The following is a 22,059-nucleotide window of genomic DNA, read 5'->3' on the forward strand; positions in this document are numbered from 1 at the left end:
CATTAGCGCGCTACTTCTATTCTGGGCGCCGCAGCCAGTTTGACAATTAATAACGCGGCTTTGAAATGGTATCACTTGAGCACTCTTGGAGATCTAGCTGTTTGATATTTAATCTCACAGCAAGACCGTTGCATACAATTAAAGCTAATTTGTTAAAAAGATCTTCAGTGTCTTTGCTTTATCTGAAAACATGCCAGCGTATTTTTAGTGAAGAAGTGCTCAAGCGAGACCCTTGATGTAAAGAAATGCCGACAAACACACTATATTTGTCATGGCTAAGTTGCCCTGTCATTTGTTGCGGTGACAGAACGTTACAGTAAAATCGTTCACACAAAACCTATATGTACCACTTATGGTATGAAATAAACATGTATTTTATTGTTAAAACATGACTGCGACAGTGAAGAAAACAAAAGACTGCTAAATATCAGACCGTAGTTCACTTGCGCAATAGCCAAACCACCGCAAATCATCAGGCTCTCCCTTCCGCTCCTCCACATATTTTTGTGCTTTCGTGACCCTTCCTCCGCTCCTCCACAGGCTCTCAGCACTGCTGACCCCCCTATCCGTTCCTCCACAGGTTCTCCGCACCTCTGACCCCCCTATCCGTTCCTCTACAGGTTCTCCGCACCCCTAACCCCCTCCGCCCCTCCACAGGTTCTCCGCACCTCTGACCCCCCCCCCCTCCTCCACAGGTTCTCCGCACCTCTGACCCCCACGCCCGAGGAGCGCGGTCACCCGGCGCTCAGTTACGCCGCCTGGGTACCCACCGACAACGTCACCCACGGCCGGGGTAACGCGCTGGTCATGGTCTACAAGAACGACATCTACTACAAGACGTCGGCGGCGGCGGAAACCGTGGACCGGGTCACCACCTCCGGCCAGCCGGGCGTGGTGTTCAACGGCGTACCCGACTGGCTCTATGAAGGTGGGTGGCGGTCGACAGAAGGCAAGTGGAGGGCCAAATACATATAACTTTATTTTGCCAGATGAAGTGGTAGTCTTAGGCATGGGCAGGAATGCGTGCTTTAGAGCAGTTGTTGGTACCTACGTTTTATCAAAGTCTACGTATGATGATACGATGAATCTGCGTGATGATACGAGCATTTTTTAAATAGTGATCATAGTAATCGGCATCTTATAACAGTCACTGTGCCATGAATCCACCAATACAGCAGTGAAAGGTTTAGCTATCTATCTACCGTCAGTGTACGGTAGCATAGTCTTCAGCAAGTGCATCCTAATCTCACTTAGCGTGCAGTTATAAGTTAGGCCAAGAGCTATGCAGCAAGGAGGAGGCATGGGAAAGACTGGAAAAGGGATGGGTGTCTGCTAGCGAAGTAGCATAGTTATTATACGGTTGTAATTCAGACAGGCGCTGTAAGCACACCATGACCAGACCCTAATATTATAAAAACAATAGCATGCAACCAATTGTGGTCACTATTCACGCCTGCGAGTGCGGTAACTTTATCTAAACCCTGCTCATTCCACACCATTGCGGCGCAGCTAGCCACATAATCTGAATTTATTCGCTCGTCATGGCAGTTGTATCTTAAAATATTAATGCATTTAGAATGTATTCATTTTGCCGCCCTTCAGAACGTTTCGTTCCAAATCCTGCCACACTGTCCAAAGCTGCCATAAAGAACGAGGGCACCGTCTTTATGGGAACTTCCCAGAATGCGAAACCGTAGTATAAATTCCTTACTGAGTGTGTATGGCGGCCCAGCGCCCATATCTGACTCTCTGTTCGTAAGCTATGACTTCCGTCGTGACGTCAACGGTGGATTCTGTCCACAACGAGCCGTGTGCGATGACGTCATCGGTGGCAAACAGAGGCGAATTCGCCGGAGATAGGGTGCGTTTGGGCAGAACTCGAACCTGGGCCGGTAATTGTGGGTGACGGAGTCTGCTTTTTCCGGACTCATTACCGGCAGCACCGAGAGAAGACGCAGTTTGTTGTGTTTAATGCTAAATGCTGTTTTCGGTAGTGATAAGGAGGCACCGGGGAGGGATTAGGAACCCCAGAGCTTGCAGTGGCCTAAATTGAGAAGATAAAGTTAACCCATCCGGTTAGGTAATGAAACGAAAATGGAAAAGTTTCATCAAATTACAGAACTGGTAACACTAACGATCAACCAGATTATTCGCGCTTCATATCGCTACGTATAGTCTGATGTCGTCCACTTATATAGGGAGCGAGCAATACATTGGATATTTCTAGAACCACTCGTAAGTCGTAAGGCCGAAAGTGTTTGAAATGACAGCTATAGCCATTAGTGGCTTCCTTCTATGAGATGAACTATTTCTGCAGTGCTCTCACGAGAATGTTGATATAGCATTTCACAGAACATTTCATTCCGGAAAGATTTTCAGTTATCCCTCCAGTGTATCAAATCGGGGAATATTCTTGGAACTGCACTCATATCCCATGCATCACCATTCGACATGGCGCAGTCAAATCACACCAGTCCCTACTGATGATGCGTTATGTTCTATTTCTGATCTCCACCGCCGTGGTAAAATCATCCCGTGGTATTGCCGATTGCATAGCGATCGGCTCGCCGCAGGGGTCATCCGGGGGGTTTGGGTTACCGGGCGCGGGTCGATCGGTCGCGGGGTCGGCCGAGAGTCATTGAGTCCCTGAGTCAGTATGACACTGAGTCATTGAATTAGCGCCGCTCGGACCGCTCAGAACTGGGCAGAGGTCAGCCGTCATGTGGCATTTGTAAACACTGGGAGGCGACGGACTCCCGGGCCATAGAGAGCATCGGTCCGTTTTGGGGGCTTCAAGCCGTGCTCCAAGGAGGCAAACAAAAAAGTAGGCAATGTATTTACAACGTGTTTATTATATTTTGCTCAAATGAAGTGCTCTATTGACTTGAGTTTGTCTGGCAGTTTTGTTGAAAGAAGCAATGGTGGACGCCTAAGTCGATCCAAGCTAAAAAGGCTGCTCGAACGTGGTCTGGTCTAGTTTCCCATAGTGGTGCCTCGAGGGAAGCCGATTAACGCTGCTGCCACCAATTCACGATGAATTTTCTAATACGGATTCAATATGGGCTCATCTATCATCTCGCTGTCGAGCACCATCGACTGTTGGTTGACGTTCGAAGAAGCGATGACTCCGCTCAGCTCTGCTAACAGATGACCGTCCAAGCTGGCAGCGAGCTATATGCGCAAATGGAACTGAATGCAGTTGGCTACTATATTTCGAGATATTACAAGTAGTCTGCAGCGTGGCTACGTTAGAAAATGGATTTGTGTCTTTGTAGCTCGGCTCCGATTCAGTGAGGGGATGAGGGGAAGGTTCAAGGAGTACACATAAGGAGTGTCGTCTTCTCATGTCTGCGGAGGCTCGTGGGTCAGGGCAGAGGAGGGGAGGGGGCGGGCTGTCAAACAGTGGACTCTGATTGGGATTGATACAGATACACAGATGTACGAGTATGTGGGATTGGCCTGACCAGGATCGGTCGAGGTTTGCGGAAAAGATCACTGGATGGCTGAGGAAGTGCATTGTGGTGATTGTAGGCGAAAGGATATGGAGGATATTCATAGGATGGAAAAACAGTGAACACTCCGATAAAATTGTATCTCATAAAAAATTGGCCTTCGGAGTAGCGGGTACCAACGTATCATTGAGGAATAGCAGCGCAAAATAAATCCGCTTCTGCAAAAATATGCATCAGACTTTGTATGTTTTAGCTCTGTGTGCAATGTGTATTTTGAAGGTTTATTTTTTTTTTGTCTCTTATTCCGAAGCGCTTATGAGCACATCTTATGCCTTTCCGAATACATGAGTGTTTCCATACTTTATCTAAATTGATGCTGGAAAAGCAAAACCATGATTCGGCTCATTCGCTCAATGGCCGATAATTCAGCCGTGTTCACTGTTCAGGGTTCCTGGGAGCCGTCGTGACGCCACATCAATCGGTCCAACAATCACCCCAGTAAACGACCGAGACTCTGAAACGAGCTCGATTACTGAGATAGGCCGTTTTTGTGCTCAGCTTGGTCACATGGTCACAAATTGACTGCTTCCTCTAAACTAGAAAATCACGACAGCATCAGCCTTTTGATTTTATATTTTAACTTATCAGATGCTGGAAATAGCTTCCGTTGGACTTACTCTACGATTTTTGTTCTGCATCATAGCACGATCCATAAAGAGATGACACAATCTAAAACATGACCATGACAGAGATGATGCACTCTCTAAGAACCGATGAAGTATTGACCCTTGTCTGTTTCCTGTTTGTCCCCAGAGGAGATCCTCAGTAACAACGTAGCCATGTGGTTCAGTCGTCGGGGCGACCGGATGGTGTACGCCACGTTCAACGACTCGGGTGTCACGGCCACCCCGGTCACCTACTACCAGCCGAGCGGCGGCGACACCAAGTACCCGGCCGTCTACTGGATCCGATACCCGCAGGTGAGTCACGCCCCTCCGTACTCTTACACAAATACACCTCCATCCCAGTCACCTACTACCAGCCGAGTGGCGGCGACACCAAGTACCCGGCAGTGTACTGGATTCGATACCCGCAGGTAAGTCACGCCCCTCCATACTCTTACACAAATACACCTCCATCCCAGTCACCTATTATCAGCCGAGTGGCGGCGACACCAAGTACCCGGCCGTCTACTGGATCCGATACCCGCAGGTACGGTGCGCCCCTCCACTCCTTCACACATACACCCCCACCCCAGTCACCTACTACCAGACGAGCGGCGGCCACACCAAGTACCCGACCGTCTACTGGATCCGATACCCGCAGGTAAGTCACGCCCTTCCGTACTCTTACACAAATACACCTCCACCCCGGTCACGTGCTATCAGACGAGCGGCGGCCAAACCAAGTACCCGGCCGTCTACTGGATCCGATACCCGCAGGTCAGCAAATCCTGGATGGAAAGTGCAATAGCTGTTCTAGCAACACAAGTCGCCTTTGACTGTCTTAAACACACTCCAATCTCCGCGGCGCCGCAACACCCCCGTGACCCCTGCGGACTGCGGTCCCGCCCACAGCGACCCGAATCTCATCGCCCGCCCTCCGTCTCCGACGACCCCATCTGCAGGGGACATAACCCTGGCAGACCACATCAGATCGGATCAGCCAGAGGGAGACACTCCCGGCTCCCGCACCGCCATGGGTATCTTCTATCTAATTAAGCCCACAAATATCGTAATACGCCTGGATACGCGAAAGGACCGAGGGAGCTTACCTATGAACTGCTGCGCTGCGTGGAATCGTGATTAGATCGGCTCCTGGCGGTACTCAGTTCGGTGGCCAGTGCCGTGGGCGCGCTAGGCAGATGGGTCCTCGGAATTAATAGGGCCCAGATGTGCTATTTTGGGAACATTTGCAATGTACATTACCCACAATGCTGGTAGGCGTTAATTTCCGGTAGCAGGGGCTTGCCTGTGTCCTTATATGTGTATGTGTGTGTGTGTGTGGTCTCTCTCTCTCTCTCTCTCTCTCTCTCTCTCTCTCTCTCTCTCTCTCTCTCTCTCTCTCTCTCTCTCTCTATCTCTATCTGTTGTTCTCTCTTACTCTCTCTCGCTCTCTTTCTCTCTCCCTATTTATATCTCTATCTCCATTCAGCTCTCTTATCTCTTTTACATTCTTCTCTCTGACTCGCTCATCTCCAGTTTTCGTACTCGAAAATTGCTGATCGAAAATTGCTGATCACCGGATTTTAAAATTATGATTTTTGGTTCAATTACAAGAAAAATATTTACCTTTACAATCTAAAGGTTTTCTACCTTCACAGCTTAAGTTGCCGCTCGTTTGGCGCTTTTATTTGATAACTGTAATGAAATAACCATGAACTGCTTGAATACCTACAAAACTTTTATGAAGCTGTTTAAATACAACCCGAGTTGTTCCTTTTCCTAGGCCTTATAAAGTTATAACATGCCCATTCTGAAATAAATGTAATTTTCTTCTGATGAAAATTGATCTGACGGAAAACTAAGCGAACATCAGGCACGCTGGAAAGCAACATCAAATCAGGTCATCATCATGCAGTCACATCTGGTCATCCTCCACCACTCACTGCTGATCGAATCACGGTCTGGCTCCCAGCCTGCCACACTCCACCGTCCCCCGCCGCGCCGGTCTAACCACACTTTATCGGCCCTCTTGGCTGCTCGCCGGCCGAGTAAATCTAAATTCGAATCCGGGAGGACAGGGCGCGATCGGTCTGTCTAACGGATGGCTCCGCGCTGCTCAGATAATGCTGCCGTGAGGGTTTCCACTCCATTCTACCGCTTTCGGTTGAGAGTTTCAAGTCTCCTTTGTGAACAGCCTAGCCATTAGTGAAATCCGTTGCAACTTATTTCGCTATTTTTCTTATTGCATTTTTAGGTTAAACATCATAGATGCATTAATATTTTGGAGGGAAAATAATTAATTCAGTGTCGTTAAAACTTACCATCGGGGAGTGGCTCTGATGGCATCTCTGAACCTCGGGGTTCATTATTGGAGTGTTGTTCATCCTCCCACTTTGCCGACTAATTTCTCCTGGCAGTTAATTAGCGTGGCGTGCGCAAACAGCCAAATGAAGACCGGCTCTTCCAAAGCCACACCGGGTCAATGTCACTCCACAAAGGCTGCAGTGCATATGTCAGTGCCTAGAGGCGACTGCTGATGCTGGAACAACTCGATGAGCACAGCGAAATCTACAAATGGATAGTTCAAGGCAGTGTTTTACATTTTTCGTCTTTTCACTTATTGCATCTATAGCATCGTTCCTTTAATTTACGACTCCCCCTTTGCCTCTTCATTGGGATTGGGGATTGCTTATTTGCAGTCATTCGTTCGAATTATCGACTTTATAACCCTCTATTCCTTGCTGTCCTGTGTCGGCAGGCGCGCACACAGGATTTTTGAATGGGGGGGGGGGGGGGGCACGACCTTCGAACTGGGCCCCCCATGCCGAAGGGCCCCCCCAAAAAAAAAACGGCCCATGGGGCTATATTTCGGTTGGTTTGAAGCTTGAGCAATTGGTTTGTCAATGCATGGTAAAACAATGATTTCGGTACCAGCTTAATTTTCAAAGCATATATATTTATACGCTAGCATGTTTTTTTTTAATCAAATGCGACTCAGAGCCGGTACATGTATCTAATCATCTAGTTTATTACGTAAAACATTCCATTAATAAGCATGGTTGCAAGTCCCTCAGAAATCAGCCCCGGGCAGCGACTGACTGCCGGCCGGCCGGCCGACCGGCCCCGGGTGGCTAGAAGCAGGGGCCGGTCAGTGTTTGGCCCGGATGTGTAGGAGCGGGAGCAGCACTCCTTTTTCACGTATATTCGCATATTTTTTTAGGCACATTGACATGAAATGTCATTATATCTGATACGATGCGGGATCACAGACTAGAGATCCAGCTTATAACTTATATTTAATGTTTAACCAATGAATCAAATCAACAGGACTATGTACGATGCATGTCGGACACGTAACCAGAATTTCGCCTAAGAGGGGGTCACCTGCTGGTCACCTGACCCCGGGCCCGGGAGTCACCCGGGGGCCCGGGGTCAGCTCAGGCAAGGATGTATCCAGGACCTTTCGATGGGAGGAGGGAGGCACGGTGGGTCCAGTCTCACTGGCAGACAGGTCTCTTTAAAACGGTCTTTGCATGAGAAAATGTGGAAAATTGGCAAGCAAAAGTATCATTTATGCCCGAGAAGTGTGCCTAATGTACACTAATGCCTAATTTACATGGTATTTTACGAGCGAGCGAAGCGAGCGAGCTCCTCAGAGTCACCGGTGTGTGGCGCGCTCAGAGGTGCCAGTGAAAGCCCGTCAGATGCGCTGGTGTTGGGTCCTCACATGCGCCGATGCGGGGTCTTAGGGCTTAGAGACACTGGTGGGGCCATCATTGGCATGTGTGTGGCCCTGCAAAATGGCCTGCAAGTGGAAAGTGGCCCGTCATAGGCTGGCAAGGACACTCGGAGGCTGGTAAGAGGCCCTCAGAGTCACTGGTACGTGGCCCTCAGAGGCATCGGTGTGGGGACTCTCAGAGCCGCCGATGTAGGCCCTTAAGATGCGCTGGTGGGGGTCCCTTGGAGGTGGGGCGAGGGGTCTCGCAGTTGCCGTTGTGGGCCGGCATTGGGCCTTTATGAAGATAATTGTGGCTACATAGGAGCCAATAACGTCCCTCCACGAGCCCTGTGGTGTCCTTCCGAGTTGAAGTGCGGCCAGCGCGAACCCTCTGCTACCAACTGGCGCCGCAGGGCCCCTCGGTTTCGAAGGAACCCTAAACCCGAGAACGGGCACGTACCCCATCGCTCCCTTGCTATGAATCCAAGTGATGGGACCCTTTAGGTAATCAGGGGCGTTTCAGATGACCAGGGGTTTTCAATTGATCAGGGGCCCACCAGGTGACCATGGGCCCCTCTGGTAACCAGGCGCCCCTTAAGTAACCAGGGACCCCATCAATAACCAGGGCCCTCAGTAAACGGGGGCCACTCAGGTAAGTGTAGGACTTAGGAGTCCCGCAGATAACCAGGGCCGGCAAGGTTTCTCAGGTCCGTTTTTTGACAAGGCTCTTTTTGACTCAGGTGCGAGCCCTTTGCCATCAGCAGAGGGCCCTTTCAAGTCTTTTGAGGGCCGTTTAATGTCTCTTGAGTTCCCATTGATGCCTTCTAAGGGCCCTTTGAGCAGTCGAAGTTCTTTGAGGCCTTTTGAGGGCCTCTTGACGTCAGCTGAGGACCGTTGGACGCCAGCTGAGGATCGTTTTTGGGCCTTCTGATGGCCATTAGACGCCAATGGATGACCCTCTGACACCAACTGGGGCCCTCTGACACCAGCTAAGGGCACTTTAAGTTTGAAGCTAGCTCAGGGCCCTCTGACATTAGCTGGGGGACCCTCTGACGCTAGCTCAAGGCCCTTTGACGCTCTATAAGGCCTTCTAAGGGCCCCTTGAGGCTTTTTGAGGGCCACTTGACGCCAGCTGAGGACCGTTTGAGGCCTTCTGATGGCCATTTGGCGCCAGCTGGGGGCCATCTGGCACCAGCTGGGGGCCCTCTGTCACCAGCTAAGGACCCTTTAGAGCCTTCGGAGAGCCATTTGACGCAAGGGCATGGCCCTCTGACGCCAGCTCAGGGACCTTTGACACCCTTTAAGGCCTTCTGACGTCCGTTTGACGTTAGCTGAGGGCCCTTTTAGGCTATCTGAGGGCCCTTTAAGGCCATCTGAGAGTCCTTTTAGGTCATCTGAGGGCTCCTTAAGGCCATCTGAGGGCCCTTTGACACCATCTCTAAGGGCCCTTTGACACCAGATGAGGGCCCTATGACGCTAACTGAGGGCCCTTCGAGGCCATCTGAGGGCCTTTTGAGACCATCTGAGGGCCCTTTAAGGCCATTTGAGAGCCCGTTGTACACGGTCTTCGGTGGTCTAAGGATTAGTTACAGGCCCATTTGAGGCGGCCTTCGGCCGCCTCAAATGGGCCCCTTCCTTCGAGTTGGGCCCCCCCCCAACTCGAATGGGGGGGGGGCACGGGCCCGTGTGCCCCCCCCCCCCCTTGTGTGCGCCCTTGTGTGTCGGGGATGCTGCCTGCTGACAAAGCATCATTGAACGTTTTTCTATTAGGGCAATCGATGATAGTGGGCGTTCTGGATAGTGGATCAATTTTACATTCGCGATAAATGGCCAGCGAAGTGGTTACGGATATCATTTGCAACAATCCTCTTACAGGGTGGGCCGAAATAAAGTACCTTGAAATTTTTGTCTCGTGCTTTTCAAGCGCACGTGCTGCATTTGTGATTTTTCGCATGCCGACTGCAAACCATATGACAAGATAGATTATCAGAAAACTTCACTTGAAAAATGTGGTCCGACACACAAAAATCGTTTTGCGTTGAGACTATGTCTTGACGAACTCTCTTGATGAGACCAGGCGGCAGTATCTAAAGAAGTTCGGTCTGGACCATCGGAGGCTCGACCTTGCACCGGGGAACAAGTCTATCCAGAAGTGGGTAGCTAAGTTTCGAAATTTCGGAACGGTGGTAAAAACCAAGCCGCCCGGGAGAGGTCGCACGGTCAGATCTGAGGCCAACATTCAACGGGTATCCGCCTCTACCCTTCAGAGCCCAAAAAGATCCACTCGGCGTCGCTCTCAGGCACTGAATATCAGCAGGACAACTCTGCGGAGAATCATGAAAGAAGATCTTGGACTGTACCCGTACCGGCTTTCAATACATCAGAAGCTATCATCATGCGACAGGGAGCGTCGGGTCGCCATGGCCGAGTGGTTCGAACACAACCCACGTGTGTTCAGCGAGCTGTGGTTCAGTGACGAGGCTCACTTCTGGCTGAACGGATATGTCAACACCCACAATGCTGTGCACTGGGGCAAGGAACCACCAGATGAGGTCCTCTGCAGGCCTCTTCACTGCGAGAAGGTTACGGCGTGGTTGGCGATGCGGCACGGCGGGGGAACTATCGGTCCCTTCTTCTTTGAAAATGAAAACGAAGTGGCGACAACGATCAACTCTGCTCGCTATGTCAGCACAGCGCTGGAGCCGTTCTGGAGAGAACTCGGGGAGAGGCCACTCAGGCGTAACCAAGAGTGGTTCCAGCAGGATGGTGCCACACCCCACACTGCTTGCGCATCGATGGATTGGGTTCGAAGTCACTTCCCGGATCGACACATCAGCCTGAAGTCGGCCGTTCCATGGGCCCCTCACTCTCCTGACCTGAGTCCCCTGGACTTTTTCATGTGGGGATATCTTAAGGACCGGGTATATGCGGGAAGACCGGCAACCACTCACGAGCTCAAGACCGCCATAGTCCAGGAGGTGGACCGTATCCCCGCTGACATGGTCGACAAGGCCATCATCTATCTCAAGGAAGTTCGTCTGCCGCTGGTGAAGCAGCGCCGCGGTGCCCACCTGGAGCACATCCTGTGAGGTGTGAGCGGCTGACAGATGCGGACAATAGTGCGCAGTGAGTTTTGCCATTTCATTGTAATTCGAAATATACCTGGTTTACCATTGTACCATTGTAAATATACATGTTATCGAAAGAAAACTGAAGGTACTTCATTTTGGCCCACCCTGTACAATAAATAACTGGTTTTGTGACACTTAGGCCTTTGTGTTCAAGCCTATGACATTGCACCAATTTTGCCTAGAATATGCAAACCTTCCTCACTTTTTATCTTCCCAGTAATACCTTATACTTATCGTGGGCTTAAATACTGCTCAGTGCTGCTTTTGTATAGCAATACTAGGCGTATGCTCGTGGAAATCTTACGTGGCTATTGGTTAGACCATCAGAGACCACCCTCGGCCAGTTTCCCCATTGCTGTACGGGGTGTTCCTTCCCACGGGGACCGGTGCACTTACATCATGCATCAGCTCGCTCCCATCCTGTCGGGCTGGTGTGTTCCCTCTGAGGGACGGTGCTGCAGGTCGGTCAGAATCCCCAGGGTTTGTCCGGCACTCATACCGGGTATTATGGAGCGCCCAGCAGACTCCCATGAGTGGCGTCTCTTCTGAGAGGTGCAGCGTGGTAAGTGCGAGAATGAATAACACCAGGTAGCAGAAGCACGGGTACTTCTCATGGCGTTGGCTGTCGTATTTAATTTATGCTGCGTACTTTCCATTGCCCAATATTTCCTCGCAGTCCCGGAACAGCACGGCAGTAAGGGAAATAACAGTTATAAGTATTTGTAACTTCATTTAATTGCAGATACCTACTTGAACGTGATTCACATTTATCGATCCATTAATCCAAAACACTCAATTAAAAGGAAGATATTTTCCAACTAAATTTGCATCAACCTAAATGATATTGAAATCTTCTCGTTTCTGATCAGCCATTCTGATTCCTTATCTGACCAATCCGACCTGACTATACACCACCCCCTCTCTCCGTTCTCCTTTGCTCTACCCTCGTCGTCGGCCCGGCCCGGACCAGCTGCCGCCGGTCACACACCTCATTACCGGCTGCCAACGATCAGCGGCGGTCAATCTGACCGAGGGCCGACACGGTGGGAAGCGGCCTTCAGGGCGGTGCCGACGGCACGGCGCGACACGGTGGGAACGGGCCTTCAGGGCGGTACCGGCCCGCCGGCACGGCGCCTGCCCACGCCACCGACACGGAAAATAATCGTACAGCCGCGGGCCAGGCGGGGTGGGGTCACAGTGTGTGCATTGTGCCTGTGCCCCTGTGGGTGAGAAATCAAGGGAAACCAGCAAAGGAAACAGAAGTGTAAAGGGACTACAAATGAAATATGAAGTGTGTTAGGAGAAAACGATCAGGGATGAGGTTTGAATGGCGAAACGGGGATTTGTATTACAATTGGTTCGCAATGATAGTCGAACTAGATGTCAAAAAGTGCTTTTTGTTACAACCATGTAGGTTTGCTACATTTAACATTTGAACTTTCTCGTTTATTTTCAGGCTGGGACGGCGAACCCCGAAGTGACCCTGTGGGTGGTCAATCTGCGGGACATCGGTGTGGCGAGCGCCAACGACCTCCGTCCGCCAACCGGTCTGAAAAGGTAGGTAATTGTGTACAAGTGTTGAAGCACGAGAACAGGTCAGACAGCTGAGGCCGGTTAGCATGGCTCCAAAGCTGATTTCACACAGGCGCGGATCCAGGGGGGGCGACGGGGGCGGCCGCCCCCCCCCCCCCCCCGCCATCCGAAAAAGGCGCCCATATCCTGCGGCAGAGAGGGCGCCCCGAGCAGAAGAGCGGCGACACAGCAAAGGTTCAGCAGAAATAGGGCGCCTCCAGCAGAAGTTGGGCTCACCAAGCAGGAGAGTGACGCCCAATTGCCTATTCCCAGCAGATGAGAGTCGCCCCAGCAGCAGATGGGCGCCCCCAGCAGAAGAGAGCGTCTCGTTACAAGAACATAAAATACCTTCTGTTCAAGAGGGGCGCCCCTGGCAGCGGAAGGGCACCCTTAGCAGGAGACGTGTCCCCCTGAAGAGGAGCGACTGACGCCCCAGCAAAAGAAGAGAGGCGCCCCCATTCCGAGAAGAGGGGCGCCCTGACAGCAGCTGGGCGCACCAGCAAAAAAGGAGCCCCATAATAAGAAAATGGGTGCCACTGGTAGAAGAGGGGCGCCCCAGCAGAAAAGAGGGGTCTCCAGCAGGAGACGGGCGCCCCAAGCAGAAGAGGGGCGCCCCAGCAGAAGAGAGGCGCCACAGCAAAAGTAAATCAGAAATAGGGAGCCTCCAGCAGAGGTTGGGCCCGCCAAACAGGATATGGGCGCCCCATTGACAATATCCGGCAGAAGACAGACGCCCCAGCAGCAGATGGGCGCCCCCGGTAGAAGAGGGGCGCCCCATTACAAAAAGAAAAGGAGTATATTCTACCACGAGGGGCGCCCCTGACGACAGCGGAAGGGCAACCCCAGCAGAGGGGCGGTGCCCCAGTAAAAGGAGAGGTGTGCCCCGTTCCGAGCAGCAGAGGGTTGCCTCGCCCCAGAAAAAAAAAACAAGAGCCCCATAAGAAGAAAAGGGGTGCCTCTGGCAGAAGAGAGACGTTCCCCGCAGTGGAAGGGCGCCCCCACAAGAGAGGCGTCTCCAGCAAAAGAGAAGTGCCCCCTGCAAGAGAGGGGCACCCCACCAAAAGTTGGGCAGAAGTGGGGCGCCTTCAGCAGAATTTGGGGTCGCCCAACAGCCAACAGGAGAGGGCCGCCCTGTTCACAGTAGAAAAAGACTCCTCAGCAGCAAAGGGGCGCCCTAACAGAAAAGGTGCACTCGTAGTAGAAGTGGGACGCATCAGGAAGAAGAGGGGCACTTCTATGAGTTCTAGCAGAAGATGGGCGTCCCAGATAAGTGGGCCGCCTACAGCAAATTGGTCGTTCTTAGAAGGAAGAAATGAGGCGACTTAAGCAAAGTGGGTCTCTCCATAATGGATTAGGCGATCCAAGCAGAGGTTGGGCGCCCCCGGGAAGTGAGGCATACCAGCATAAGTGAGACGTTTCCAGAAAAAGGAGGGGGCATCACCGGGAGAAGAAGGACTGCACCAGTAAATGGAGGCCACCTTTTTGCTAATATCTTTTGCTAGAGTAGCGGTGCCCATCCACGACTTTTAACCCGTGCCGTGCTGGTGGTCTGAGTTTTCCGTGTCCTGCTCGGGAAGGGGGGGGGGGCACAGTCCCTCGTCTAACTCGGCTCCTGGGCCGCGTAGTGACACGCGATAAGCGGCATTCGAAAGATCGTCAAAAAACAGGACGAAAACAAAACGGTCATTTTTTAGGCCAGGTCGAATGTCAGGTCACCAGAGGTCATCAAAGGTAAAATGTTGCCTGTTTCAACATTTTTCCGTTTTCGAAGCAGCGGCACATAACTCGGAAACCACTAGAGCTATAGCGCCGCAGAAAAGCGCATTCGATAACCCTTTTAAAGGTGTTTCTGCAAGCTGCGCTCAGATTTGACCTCAGGTCAACGGTTTAGCCTTCAGAGGGCAAAAGAGTCTAAAAATAGCCTTTTTACGAACAATGTTTTCCTGCAATAACTTTTGACTCAAGAGAGTCTCGACATTACGTTTGCCAGCATTGCGTTTCTGTCGTCGAGACACGTCGAACAAACTAAAGATTGACCTTATGAAAGGTAATTTTGAGAATTTGACCTCAGGTCAAGGTCATGACCTGACCGGGAAAGGTCATGCTGCATAGCAGTCGATGCGTATCGTCGAGCTGAACACAGCTGAGGTGTTTTTATCGCTCTAGCTTGAATTCATCAAAAGTTATTAAAAAAAAAAAACTGCTGCGGACCTTTCATTACATGGGATGACCTCTGGGACATAATGAGTGGTCACACTAGGTGCAATGTTCTTATTCAGTGTGTTAATTTTATATGTATCCCAATGCTTGATATTGTCTAGAATGGCGCTCGTCCAAAAGAGATGCTTTTCAGTTTTCTCCCAAAGACTTAATGGACCTACCTACCTAATGGAGACGTCGCACAACTGACCTGACCTTAGGTCACAGATATCGAAATTCCGAGATATACATTTCATGAACGGTGTTGCTTTCATCAATCGCTGAAAGGTTCAAAGCAATCGTTCAGTCGGTATAGCAATGGTGAGCATTTGAACTTTTTCTTAGGCTAGGTCACTTGGCATAACCTGGTGACCTGACCTTCCATGACCCGCGTCAGACATTTTTACAACATGTGCAAAAAAGATGCATGATAAGGTATGCTGAAAATGGCGGCGCTGCGCGCAGCCGTTTTTCAGATATTTGCGAAAAACCTGAGGGGGAGCGCGATAACGCCCCCTAGCACGCTGCGGGCTTTTAGCTCCCGATTTTGACGGTTTGGCGCCCCCTTTGTATGGAGCGCCCCCGGATTGCCAGGTCGCCCCTATCTCGACTTGCCGCCCCCCCTCCCGAAAATTCCTGGATCCGCCCCTGATTTCACACACCTCGTAGCGTTTCTTACCGCCAAATTGAAACGAGACAATGCTGACTGGCCGTTTGTGAACTGAACTGTAGAAAATAAATATCAAATAATATATCGAATAGTATGTGCTGCAAGTTAACAGGTTGCGGCATGTTTATAATGAATGACAATGACATACTGTCTGAAACCAGCTGAAGGTACAAACTTCTTGGCTCGAATAGCATTTACTCCAGAATAACTTGACGCGAGGCGCAGGGCTTAAGTTACTTACGCCATTAAGAAAGTTAGCTCTTCGGTGAAGTCATGCGTCAAGGATTACCTCGGGCTCCCAATTCTGCCTGCGGCGAGAAATTAATGCCGACACTGAAGTTGTCCAATTATTTTGAGATCAAACTTTTGCACACGCCTTCCTGGACAAATCTTAGACATAAGTCAGCTCGCTAACTTCAACACACGCAACTGGATCTGGCCCGTGTTTATGACATAGTGTCCGCCTCCGCTGAGTTATTGGCTTCACACGGCTCACGCATTCATGAAGCATTGCTTATTGTGTTTTGTTTTATAATTGAATCGTAATGCTATTTACGTTACTCGAGAGTCAAGAACTCGTGCCAAGAACTCGTGCATTTTTAGCACTATTACATTTTACAAAGAATATGCTTGAAAATTAATTGTCTATGCCTCCACAGCGACTACTACTTCACCGATGTGTCCTGGGTGGACGAGAAGACGGTATCGGTGGTGTGGGCCAACCGCCACCAGAACACCTCTCACATCAGCGAGTGTGTCGACGGTCTCTGGTACTGCTCAGAGGTCAGTGGGGTTACTGCTCAGATATCAGTGTGGTCAGTATGGGTACTGCTCAGAGATCAGTGTGGGTACTGCAGTATGGGTGCCGCTCAGAGATCAGCGTGGGCACTGCTCAGTGGTCACTCAGTACGAGTACTGCTCAGAGACCAGTGGGGGTAGGTATAGTGCTCAGAGGTCAGTGTGGATTCTGTTCAGAGGTCAGTGTGGGAAGTTACAGCTCAGAGGTCAGAGGTCAGCTTTGTTATGCTCAAATGTCATTCATATGCGTCTGCTCTGGTCAACCTCAAGCAAAGCCATATGTGCTGTATGCAGCTACCACTCAATGTCATGAAAATCGTAGCCCGACATTCCCAGCAATAAACTTCTCTATTCTCCACCCCTCTACCCGCCCACTCACTCTCTCCACTCTTCCGTCTACCCTGACTCACCCTCCCGCTCTCCCGTCTACCCGACTCACCCCTCCGCTCTCCCCGCTCTCCCCAGAGCCACGTTCAGGAGCAGGCGGCCCCCGGCTGGCTGGAGGTGCAGGCAGCGCCCCTGTACGCCGCCGACGGGCGCAGCTACCTCACCCTACAGCCGGTCAGGGACGCAGACGAGGGCCGCTTCCAGCACATTTCGCACGTGGACGTGCTCAGGAAGCAGCTCACTCCGGTCACCATCGGCGCCTTCGAGGTGCTGGAGCTGCTCGGCTGGGATGAGCCCAAACAAGTCATGTGAGTATGCGACTGACCGTAGAGTGGATGGGAGTCAATCACATGAATTATTTGATATGTGGCTATTGATTCATTGTCTTGGAAATACTGTCAAACGTTTGCCGCTGCCTTAGTTTGGGGGTGTTTTTATGTTACATTATCAGGCATTGTGATTATTGCTGTGAAAAGAGATACGTTTTTGGTATTGGTGGCATCTTGTGTGAACTGGAAAACGCGAATGCCGAATGGTTCGGCTGATGTTCACAATACCGGGCACTAACTGGCGGTGCCTTCCCTTTCAGCTACTTCACGGCGGTTCCTCAGGGCACCCCTGGCGAACGGCACTTGTACCGAGTGAACCGTACCACCACTGCCCTCTATCGGCCGACGCCTGAATGTCTCACTTGTCCAGACAACAGCACGGAGCGGCCCTGCCTGTTCGGCAAAACGCTTATGGTAAGGCGAAAGGTCATGTCTCATTGCCTGCTGTATTGGTGTGTTTGGTATTTTGCAAACAGCCTGAACACGTAAGCTAGAAGTGACCTCCCATATAATCTTTCATCACTAAAAAGTGCGTCGTGGAAGACGTAAGCCCGGGCTAAAAGAGAAGACTGCTAACAGACGCTTCCTTTTCGCATTTCCCGTTGACCCCTAACTACACCTTTCACCGACCGCACTGTCGATTGACGCCCCTCCTCCTCCCCTCTGCAGGGTCCCCGGATGAGGTACTACGTGCTCGAGTGTCTGGGCCCGGACCTGCCGTTCACCGAGCTCTACATGCTGCCGGAGAACAAGCTGCTGACGCTGCTGGATAACAACACGGCCATCCGGGAGAAGGCCGCCGAGATGGCCTGGCCGCAGGTGAGCTGGTCAGGTTGTCCGTCAATGCAAAGTGAGGTCAAACCGGTTTTGGGTCTCGGAAAATGGGACCGGCATACAAACGTAGAGTCATGCAATCTAGCTTTCAAACATACCTCTGCCGAATGTCATCAAACTTGTGGTCGTTTCATTTAGCTCAGAGATGGCATGCCTGAAAATCTGACCAACTCACTGATCCATGTAACGTCTTCCTTATTTGACCAGCACGTCTAAAGACGAGCACCGTCGTATTATGTCCCTCATCTGCCATTCGCTGCTCCATCTGTGGAACCGATCTCGCCTCGTGCAACCCTGACCCGGCCTTGCTCTCTGTTCTGGTCTAAGGCCACTGTTCTACCATCCATTTTGACCCGACCTGACCTGAGCTTGCCTTCTGACCTGACCCGGAACGCTCGTCCCTGCGACAGGTGCGCCACCTAACGGTGCCGCTCTCTGAGGACCAGGAAGCCGCCGTCGAGCTGATTCTGCCGCCCGGACTCCGTGATGATGAGGTCACCCGCTACCCCATGATCGTCGAAGTGTGAGTGGTCGAATAATGCACAGTAAAAGTACCTACGCACTTGGGCGTAGGCTTCCTCCCTTGGGCTGGCTTCCACATTTGCCTTTCTTGGTAAAGGAACGTTGACTCTTTGCAATCGACAGCTTCAACTTTCTGTACCATACTCTTATAGCAGCACTAGACTGGGGCGGAACTGAAACGATGGAGGCTGAGATCTGCTTCGATCAACGACTCCCACTCATTCTATTGCTCTTCAAGAGTTTCCATTCCAAGTGAGCTTTTCTACCTAGCGTTAGCCAGCTCTCCAAGTTTTACTCCCTTTCGTCTGCCTGTAGCACGTTCCCAGTTCACTCCTGTCCCCCTGCCCCGCAGGTACGGCGGGCCCGGTACTCAGCAGGTGACCTCGCGCTGGCGGGTCGGCTGGCACACCTACATGGCGTCCGGCAGGAACTTCATCTACGCCAGGATTGACGGCAGGGGCTCCGGCAACCGCGGCCAGAAGCTGAAGCACAGCGTGCACGGCAAGCTGGGCACCATCGAGGTCCAGGACCAGGTCAGTCGGACACTCCGTAACGTGCGCTAGTGCTCGGAGTTGTTTGGGACGTGAGGGTCTAACTACATATATAGGGGACAGGGGTCCATATCGACGTGCTGTTTATGATAACCCTTTGGCTTCCATGTGGTTCGGTGTTCTTCGTCTTTGCCTGATATGATTTGCTTTAGGTTCAGTGTGAAACCGTTAGACTTTTGGTAATTTCCTTTACTGGCATCTGGCGTCTCCCCTGTTGACCTTACTGGCCCCTCTTTATGACATCTGACCCACCTGACCTCCCTACTCGCCGTTCCTCTCTGCTGACCTCTCCAATCCCCACTGACCTATCTGACCCCTTATCTGACCTCTCTGACCTCTCTGACCTCACCGCTGAGCCCTCCGGCCTCTGAATTCTCTACTGACCCCTCTCATCAGACCTCCCCGCCAACCCCTCTGAACGCTGACTTCACTGCTGACCCGTCCCCCTGACCTCCACAGCTGAAGGTGGTCCGTAAGCTAACTACAGAGCAGTACTTTATCGACTCGCGCCGTGTTGTCATCTGGGGATGGAGCTACGGAGGGTTCGCCGCGGCCATGGCACTGGCCCTGGACAACCGGCGCCTGTTCCGGGGAGCCGTGTCCGTGGCTCCCGTCACCGACTGGAACCTATACGGTACGACACTCGGCTAAAATGCTTGCATCTCTTGCCAAAAACATGTGAAAGTGGTTTCATTTGTCGATGTCAGTTTTTCTTGAAAACGAAGGATGTGTCATGTATGAACGACGGCGTACAACTCGAGTAGACGAGTTGTTACCTACGTCTACATTACCAGTAAGCTGCCATTTCACTGGACAGGTTTTCATTGAAGGATTAGGTATCATGTCACTGACCCAACATTCCAGGGAGTTCGCCTGACCCTACCTGATCTTCATTTGACCTCCACCTGACTGACCTCTGCGCGCAGACTCTGCCTACACGGAGCGGTACATGGGACCTCCCGGCGCCCGCGGCAACTACCGGGGTTACGAGGAGGCTGACCTTACCAGCCGGGCCGAGAGCTTCCGCAACAAGAACCTGCTGCTGATCCACGGCTCCGCCGACGACAACGTGCACGTGCAGCACAGCATGCTGCTCTCCAGGGCGCTGGTCAAGGCCGGCGTCACCTTCAGACAACAGGTGGGTAGAAGTGGCGCTGCAGTGGACTCGGTGGTGATGACATTTTTGCTTTCGAAGCTTTGTTCATGGCTTCATGCCATGTCTCCATAGTCCCATGTAAATTATTGATGTTTCCATTACATGACATCATGTCTTCAAATGTAACTATTTCTGAAGGGTTATGTGATCTGTCTTGCAGATCTACCCGGACGAGAACCACTTCTTATCAGGAGTGAAGCGGCACATGTTCACACTGATGGAGGACTTCATCGAGCGCTGCTTCCTGCCTCCAAAACGGATCATAGACGAGGCGCTCGAAAAGCTGCGCAAGAAAAAGAAGATCGACTAGACTCCCATCGACTCATCCACCCACCCGTCTTGTCATTCTGGTGCTATATAGCCGGTGTCGTGAGCGGGCCGATTTAGAGGTCCTGGTCCAGCCGTCCCCGTAGTGTCCGCGCCCGCCACCCCGGGCTGCCGGGTCTCAGAGGACCCGGCCCGCCCCAGTGATCCCGCCAGTGCTTTAGAGACGCCCGGTCCCAGTGATATATACGTGTGCTTGGTTTGGTCGTTGCGGGGAGCCGGGTAGCACTGCGGTGCTGTGGGGTGCTCGCGGAGGTGTTGGGGGTTATTGAACCCCTTTCTGGTCGAATGGAGCTCAGTGCGAGATATTTAGCCTGTAGTCATCCTTGGGCAGGTTGCTAGATCTCCTTGTAGATTGTTCTTTCCTGAATCATAGCGCAAAAGAAATAACAAACAAATGGAAGCATGATCCTTTCCCATCTGAACTCAATTGCGAATGACAAATCAGGCACCTTATTATGTCGCTTTTGCCAGTTTCAAGTACCTTATATGTGTCGGGATCGGCTCCCAAGTGCCAACCGATCAGAATGTTGTAAGTAGGCGGTAGATATGAATGGTAGGACAAAGAAATAGTCGCAATATCTGGTGGTGCAGGGAGGTGGGACAACTAACTGTGACGAGAGCTCTTATTGGGGGTGACTGAAAGGGCGATATTAACGTTAAGCGTTCTGGAGTCGGTATGACTGGAAGCCTGGAGGGTGAGTGTGACATTTCTCTGCTTGTCTGAGTGAAGATGCTCGAAGTGGTTGGTGGAGCAGAGCGACTGGCGCGTGTTGCTTATTCATTCCTGTTGCGCCCCTGCCTCGTGAGGGTAGAGTGCGACATTATTAGCCCGCCAGGCGCCGGGCTCTCGTTGAATGCGCCACGCGTACGTTCGGAGCTGTTGGTTGCTCACGTCGGTGTTTCGTCCTGTAGTGGCCGTTTGTCCCGACCTTGCTAATCAACGACCTCACCTGTGATGCCGGTCGACAGGAGTTGACCTGACCCGACCCGACCCCGACCCGACCCAGTTCCTTTCCTGCGCTACCAGCAGGTCCGGCAATACTAACAGCACGGGTGAAGGATTGTGCCGTATGTGGCGGTCCGAAGTGCATTGTGTTCATACTGAGAGTATGTTGCATTGTCAGAACTGTTTGGGGCACGCATAGACAGGCTCTCACATTGATATGCGATGCCAGATGTTTTCGGGACATCCACGGGCCAGTGTGAGACCATTCTTTTGCTGACGACAGTGGATGGTGGTCTCAGCGCGACGCCTCACGGACCCGAAAGCGTTGATGCCACTGAACTTGCTTGCCTAGTCATTTCTTTAGAAGTTTCTTCAATAGCCGTTACCGACTCCGAGACCCCGTGTTATTCGCTTTGAACTGTTCAATACCCAGCGTGATGAAGGTAGTGCCTCGCTTGAGGCTTCTAGCTAGTGAAGTGTTTTCTTATACAAATCTGTGTGTTAGCTGTTTTTCGATACATTACCGGCGCCGAGGGCCTGGTGCAGATCTCTATTGGAGGTCTACTATAGCTCAGGCACGCGTCTTGGCCAGTAGACTCTCAGTGCCAGCTCCTGTTAGAGATTGGCCGGAGGTTTCCCCGTGCGGTCGACAGTCTAGAAAGTTTTATTGTATTGTATAGTTATTCTTATGTATGTAATACAAACAGTCCAGATCCATTTCGAGTTTGTGAGGGAGTCTCGTGAGTGTACTAATGTCTAATGATGGTGCCCGAAAGGTTTCCCTCCGACATTGTGAACAATC

The 22,059-nt window shown here is 51.5% G+C and overlaps 1 protein-coding gene across 4 annotated transcripts in view; it reads left to right on the plus strand.

The window, feature by feature from the left end:
- The window catches only part of LOC122369806 (inactive dipeptidyl peptidase 10-like), a 121,129-nt gene extending 99,155 nt beyond the window's left edge, over window positions 1–21,974 (plus strand). For all 4 annotated transcript variants that reach the window (XM_043344824.1, XM_043344827.1, XM_043344828.1 and 1 more), the window contains exons 6-17: window positions 696–928; window positions 4,266–4,432; window positions 12,423–12,523; window positions 16,067–16,190; window positions 16,671–16,900; window positions 17,182–17,335; window positions 17,591–17,740; window positions 18,166–18,278; window positions 18,630–18,810; window positions 19,288–19,462; window positions 19,755–19,966; window positions 20,145–21,974. In XM_043344824.1, coding sequence (XP_043200759.1) covers window positions 696–928; window positions 4,266–4,432; window positions 12,423–12,523; window positions 16,067–16,190; window positions 16,671–16,900; window positions 17,182–17,335; window positions 17,591–17,740; window positions 18,166–18,278; window positions 18,630–18,810; window positions 19,288–19,462; window positions 19,755–19,966; window positions 20,145–20,294 — 1,990 coding nt within the window. In that variant the 3' untranslated portion in view covers window positions 20,295–21,974. The remainder of the gene's footprint in view (window positions 1–695; window positions 929–4,265; window positions 4,433–12,422; window positions 12,524–16,066; window positions 16,191–16,670; window positions 16,901–17,181; window positions 17,336–17,590; window positions 17,741–18,165; window positions 18,279–18,629; window positions 18,811–19,287; window positions 19,463–19,754; window positions 19,967–20,144) is intronic.
- The last annotated feature ends 85 nt before the right edge of the window (window positions 21,975–22,059 follow it).

Source organism: Amphibalanus amphitrite, unplaced genomic scaffold (genome assembly GCF_019059575.1).
Source record: "Amphibalanus amphitrite isolate SeventyFive unplaced genomic scaffold, NRLGWU_Aamphi_draft 001074F_arrow, whole genome shotgun sequence".
NCBI lineage: Eukaryota > Metazoa > Arthropoda > Thecostraca > Balanomorpha > Balanidae > Amphibalanus > Amphibalanus amphitrite.